Source organism: Trachurus japonicus, chromosome 1 (assembly GCF_045865225.1).
Source record: "Trachurus japonicus isolate A0001 chromosome 1, Traja_1.0".
In the NCBI taxonomy this organism is placed as follows: domain Eukaryota; kingdom Metazoa; phylum Chordata; class Actinopteri; order Carangiformes; family Carangidae; genus Trachurus; species Trachurus japonicus.
In genome coordinates, this window is record NC_140907.1 from 18,512,631 (window position 1) to 18,519,054 (window position 6,424).

General features: G+C 43.7%; 1 protein-coding gene across 2 annotated transcripts in view; it reads right to left on the bottom strand.

Moving 5' to 3' along the window:
* Window positions 1-4,903, bottom strand: part of doc2g (double C2-like domains, gamma) — a 32,221-nt gene extending 27,318 nt beyond the window's left edge. The window contains exons 1-4 of one of the 2 annotated variants that reach the window (XM_085778345.1): window positions 4,730-4,903; window positions 1,904-2,309; window positions 1,348-1,427; window positions 675-749 (exon numbers count right to left, since the gene is read on the bottom strand). In XM_085778345.1, coding sequence (XP_085634471.1) covers window positions 675-749; window positions 1,348-1,427; window positions 1,904-2,291 — 543 coding nt within the window. In that variant the 5' untranslated portion in view covers window positions 2,292-2,309; window positions 4,730-4,903. The remainder of the gene's footprint in view (window positions 1-674; window positions 750-1,347; window positions 1,428-1,903; window positions 2,310-4,729) is intronic. The other variant, XM_085778354.1, reaches the window with a different exon arrangement.
* Window positions 4,904-6,424: the final 1,521 nt, after the last annotated feature.

Consider the following 6,424-nt stretch of genomic DNA (forward strand, 5'->3'; position numbering starts at 1 on the left):
GGAAGGTTGGAGGACAAAAATCCCCCAGACGTTGTTATTGTTAGCACCTTAGACCTCAGACAGTAGCCTCACACAACCTATCTCGGCTCAGCATCCTACCCCCACGCTTATCATAACCTCATTTTGTGTCAACCTTGAGCCAAAATGGCAGACAACAGGTTGCATTCTGCCGGTTATGGGGGGGTTGCGGGGGCTGCTGTTGTGGCGAGCCTTATCTTCCTTGCCGCTTGAACTGAAAACAAGACAAGAGCGGTGCAGCGGACCAGAACGTGTTTGTGCTCGATAAAGCGCAGCATTGGACGAGCCACATTAAGTAGTAACCAACCGAAATGCTCCCTGCTCAACGTATTGAGACGACACAGTAAATCAGTCCGCTGACATGCTACATTTTCTGCAAGCGCATTCTGACCTTTTCATGGTGTCTGATCAACAAGAATCGACACGGGAGTTGATTGTTTACAAAAAGTAAATCATTGTTTCTGCAATCAAATTTAATAATGTACGATTTCCGTCTATTTTTTTTTATTTTTGGGGGGGATTTTCAATCAATTGTCCTCTTTCATCAGCAGTTACCAGGTGATGTGGGACTTTGTGAGGGAGTGTCAGTGTCTGGGACGGCCCAGTGTGGTAGCATGTTACGTTAATTGCCACTGAGGTGAGGTTGGAGCAGTGACCTTGCTGGCCCCGGGGAGAAGATGAAGCTTGACGTATGGATCAGCCAGCCCATTGGAGTCCATGGCTTTCAGTCCCTGTGGACACAAAAATGCACACACAGACACACACAGACACACACACATACGTGCATACTATAGTGTCAAAGGTGACGTCACTGTGCCCTAAAACAACTGACAGGGTTGGCAAAAGACAGTGAACATGACAGCCCCCCTCCTACTGTAGTTACATCTCCACAGCGCCTGCGGGTGTTTCTTTTCATGCCACCATTTTTTAACCTCCTCAACTCCTTTGTGTTGTCCTCAAGGGAACCACTCAGCAAGATTTACATAATTAACATCACGTAACAGTATGCAATAAGCAATGTATGGTTTGCGTCCTTGTATGATGATGACCATAGTAAAACGGCCTGCCACGGCAATGGAGCAACATTATCCAACATTTCGTAGATGCAACAAGATGAGTTTACTGTGAATTGACAAGCAGAGGAGGATGTGTGATGAACATGTTACTTTACAAAGGTTGAGGAAAGGCAGTCTGACGTCTTGTGCACACATAAAAGGAATTACGGGAGAATTGTTTTCATTGGGATGTCAAGGGGGATTATGCAACCAAACACACACACACACACACACAGAGGTCTGTTTACATCAAGAAGATATTGAAATGGCGTACCTTTGCCTTGTTTATAGTACAATGAAGGCAGTTGTTCTCCTGATCAAAGAGCAGAGTGAATTCCAGCGTTCCCAGGTAGGCTGAAAACAACACAAACCACAGCAATTACTGCCAGTAAAGGGGCAGACACACTCAGTGACACACGCACTCAAAAGCTCTGAGTCATATTTGTAGCAGATGGCCTCTTAAAAACATGACGCTCCCTAATATGAATTGATCTGTCTTGTTTGATTATGGTTTGGTAGAGAGCAGAAACTTGCAGGCGCTGTGTCACACTATTGTACTGCGCTTGCACTGCCTAATAAATCATCAGAGGCGCTGTGTCACATAAAATGGGGGTGACAAACACTTTTGGAAAACTGCTTGACTCTGCAAACACTCTGCAAGCATATGTTGTGAATCTGAGTAAAAAAACAAAAAAACACTGATACTCAGTTTGAGTTTTTCTGCTACATTGTCTCAGTTTTCACATGGATGATGCATACGGAGCAAATACGCAATACTGAACAACTTTTGCGCCACAAAACTCTGTGCACGGTCGCCACACAGAACTCACTGTCATCATCATCAGAGTCAAACACCTCCTCCCTGTCTCCGTCGTTGTCCCCCCTCCTCTCCCCATCCTTGTATCCCCCACCCGTCTCCCCGTTGAAAGTCTCCTCTTTCAGGATCTTCTTCTCCCTCGGAGGTGGTGGCGTGCAGGGGTAGTCGTGGAAACGGGGGAAGAAGTCTGAGATCTGTGGGATGGGGAGGATGGGGCCCGGGCACACGTTGATGGCGAAGTGCTCCTGCATAGAGATCTTGACCGGCGAGGGAGGGGGCAGAGCAGTGGAGTGGGGCGTCGCCGAGGGGGAGGAGGCTGATGACGAAGGGGTGGAGGTGGAGGAAGGGGGGATGGCCAGGTGAGAGGTGGTGGGGGGCGGCGGGGCTTTGGAGACGCTCATGTGGACTGTCAAACAGGACTGGAAGGGTGATAGTGAAAGGGTGAGGTGGAGAGAAAGAGAGAGAAAAGGGGGGAGGTGAGGACAGAGTAACAGCTGGAGTCATTGCAGAAGCTCAAAACTAGAAGCAAATCAAAACTAAACTGAGTTCCCGACTTTAGACTTCCTGTGAGCAGCAGCAGCAGCAGCAGCAGCAGCAGCAGCAGCAGCAGCAGCAGCAGCAGCAGCAGCAGCAGAAGCATCCGGGGGTCAATGTTATTCAAGGCGAGTCAACACTGGCAAGGTGTTGAAATTCACAACGCATCTGAAACATCCTGGAGAAAACCGTACGTTTCCATTTGCGTCCGTTGATGCAATCCTGACTTCTCAAAAGCCAAAATAGAATTTTCCAGATTCTTTGGCACTTCAGGTGTGACTCACACAATGTGTCAGCACAGCAAGTCTGTGCTGTGAATGAATATTCAGGTTTAGTGCTGTAAAGTATGGACAAGTGATGTCACTTGTGCATCTGCACTTAACTCTAATCCTCCCCTTATCACTCTCCTTCACTTCTCTCTCTCATCTGCGAGTCCCTTGAGCGATATTAACATAATACTGTTTGAAGCCTTTCTCAGTCCTTCACATATTTGTCACTAAATGAAGAATAATAACTGTTACTAAACTCCTCCTAGTTAAGCCAATTGTGATCATTTCCTGTTGTCCTCACAGTGCTTAAGAGATTGTGAAGACACGTCTTCTCTAATGCACTCGCTCAGCCTGCTGTGTCTTTATTATATCAAGAATTGATTTGATTCTAATGATCAGAGAGACAAACTTCAAACTGGGACGTGACAATGGTGCCTTACTGGTGCCGGCCCAGATTAAACTTCTAAAGGAAATCACTTCATCCTCATGATGTTCAATTTGTGCTAGATGACAATAAAGAACTAGATAATAAAAAAAGTCAATATAGTCTCTACAGAAAGCATAGATAAAATAACCGCTTGTATACAAGTAAATACTTTCACACAAATGAAAATCGCCATAGCATTGCCTCATGTGAGGATCCATGTCATATGTCTGTCATGTTGCTGCTCATTAATGTCATATTGAACACTCTGCCCCGTCATATCTGTGCAATTAGTCTGTGTTCAGCAAATGTCACCATGAATTTCAAGACAATTTCCCCTCAGAGTGAAATAATTTTACTCCTTTAATTTTTGACTAATGCATCTGGTAAATGGGTGCAGTGTATATTGCTCTGCTATGCAATTTGTCTGGTGTTGCTTGAAGTATATCAAAGTATTGACTCTAGGGATAAAACAATGTATTAATAAAATCAATGGTTAATGTGTTTATGATCTTCTAAGGGTTTTGATTAATTGTTCATTTTATAAAATGTGGGGGAAATAATTTGGAAAATGGGTGGTTCAATTCCGCGAGTTGATTTGTTTTGACTGACCAACACAGATATTGACCAGATCAAGTAGAGAAAATCAGCAAAGATTCACATTTGGAAAGCTGGACAGAGACAATGACAAGATAAAAGGGACTAGTAATTGGCATTTTGTCAAACATTTTGCTGATATATTTTTTGTCAATTCACCAATTCATATAAAGTTAATGTCTGGGCTTTTTTAAAGCACTCATGCCAGTATATGATCTGCCTTTGCAACACAGTCATTTGGAGTGACGTGAATAAGATTTTATGAATGATCTTTCATGTTATCCTCTGTATTGCCATATGTCAATAGAGTAGACTCGAAAATGTCTAGTTTTTGTAGAAGCCATGCAAACTCAAGAAATCTGGTGGATTCTTAATATTAAAATAAAATTTAAAAAAATACCAATAAGATTCAGCTCTTCTCTGTTGACTTCCATATTGCTATAACCCACCTTTAGTGCATCATAAAACATTGACTTTCTTACTCACGCTGACACACATGCGTTTAGCTGCTTGCAGATAAAAAGCCAACAGTTTAGCCAATATTCCTTCCACATCCAAACACAAGACTGAACTCAGTTGGAAACACCCCTGCTCTTTCACCATGTGAAGTTCCAGTAGTTAAACAGATTCTCTCTCTCTCTCTCTTACACACGCACACACAGACAGACACACACGTGCGTTCAGATCCTACTCACAGATGAAAACACAAACTACCTGTTCCCGTCTTCAGTATCTCCTCTCATTCATTCACTCATTCATTCATTCATATTGATCTTATGTAAAGACGCCCAAATTCACTGCTTGTATATGCCCACATGCAAACCATCACCAGCAGCATGGTGCTTAAAAAAAACTCATACGCTCTCACACGATACATACAGACACACGCACATGCAAGTTCACACTTGAGCACGCGCACACACACACACACACACACACACACACACACACACACACACACACACACACACACACACACACACATAAAAATAGCCATATATCCACAAACACATACCCAGGGACAGTCTTCATCTGTGCCAGCACTCCATCTTGCCTGCTCTCACGTCCTCTGTCTCTCACACACTGAGGAGCATGTACACCAGCTCTGAGTCAATATATCCCTCTGTACTCTCTCTCTCTCTCTCCCTCTCTCTTTCTGTCTCTGTTCATCGTTTGCTCTCCTCTCCTCTCCTCTCCTCCATCCCGCTCTCCCCCTTCAGCTGTGACGTATGCAGTTAAAATCCCCATCAGTCGTTCGCAGACTGTGCATATATTTCTGTCACTCACTTTCTCAGCAGCGAGGAGATTTAAGGAAACCCGGGAAAAAGAAGTGTGCGTACGTGTGCGCGGTATGTGCGTGTGTATGCTTTGGTGGTGGTGGGTGGGGTGTGTCTGGCAGGTGGAGAGAGAAAAAGAGAAAGTATATAAAGACGGACAACAGATCAACACAGAGAGGCAGATGAGACAGACTGAATTCATACAGACACATGGACAAAAACAACGTCAGGGCAGCAAACACACCATCCAGAGAGGTAGCCTACACATCGCCTACTGTATGGAGAGGATGATATGTGTGAAAACAGAGAACACACGCAAAGGGAAATATTGCCCTAGGATGAAAAAACTGCACCAGCTGAAGGACAGAGAAAGGAAATTAAATTCAACACGTTGACTGAGCTAAACAAAATACACTGCCAGCCATACAATCACACTGCCAGATTACTTTGTGTTGGCTGTGGTGGCCAATATCAGCCAAGCACGCGTGTGTGTGTGTGTGTGTGAGATTCTATTTTGTCTTTATGCGTCCAACTGTGGCAGCCCTCATAGTAACGCCTGACACCTGCCACAGTAATAAAATGAATCAAAGACAACAGAGCATAACAGAAGAACTGTGCAGGGTGACACTGCAGTAAATTACTGATGGGGACATAAATTAATGAATGACAAGCCTAAAGTTTAAGCCATTTTAGCTTAAAGCAAAATAGGGTTAGGGTTATCATACACAGCAGGCATATAGCAGGGGTGGACAATATATAGATAGCCTATATATATATTTTTTTTTTCTTCCAGAGGGCCATACTGACTCCGTAAGTGAAGGGCCACACAATTGAAAATCAAATTGACACATGAAATGCATAGTGCTGAATATGGCATGTTATCTCAAGGAAATTTAAATCAAATGCAACTGGACTTGGTTAGGCTATTTGTCTAGGAAGACGTTTCACCTCTCATCCAAGAGGTTTCATCAGCATCTGACCAGGACTGGTCCAACTATCTGGTGTGGAGATCCAGGTATTTAACCTCTGTGAGGAGGACGCCCTTACAGAGGTTAAATAGCCCTCTTCCTTGACAAATAACCAAGTCCAGTTGCATTTGATTTAAATTTCCATGAGATAACTACCTGGACAAATGAGAATATTCACAGGTATATGACATAAATTTGGTAGACAAGGTTGTTACAGTAATAGCCTATTTGCCAGCCCAGAAGACCTGGGTCCTTGTTTGAAAAAACAGTAACTTTCTGTTAGACAATACAGTACTGTCTTTTCTGACGCCTGGGATCCACTTGGTATTGTTGCTTTCGCCATGACACGACACGTAGGCTACTCCCCGTTCATTTCCTATGGAATGCAGAGGTGGGTAGTAACGCGGTACATTTAGGCTACTCCGTTACATTTACTTGAGTAACTTTTTGAATAAATTGTAATTC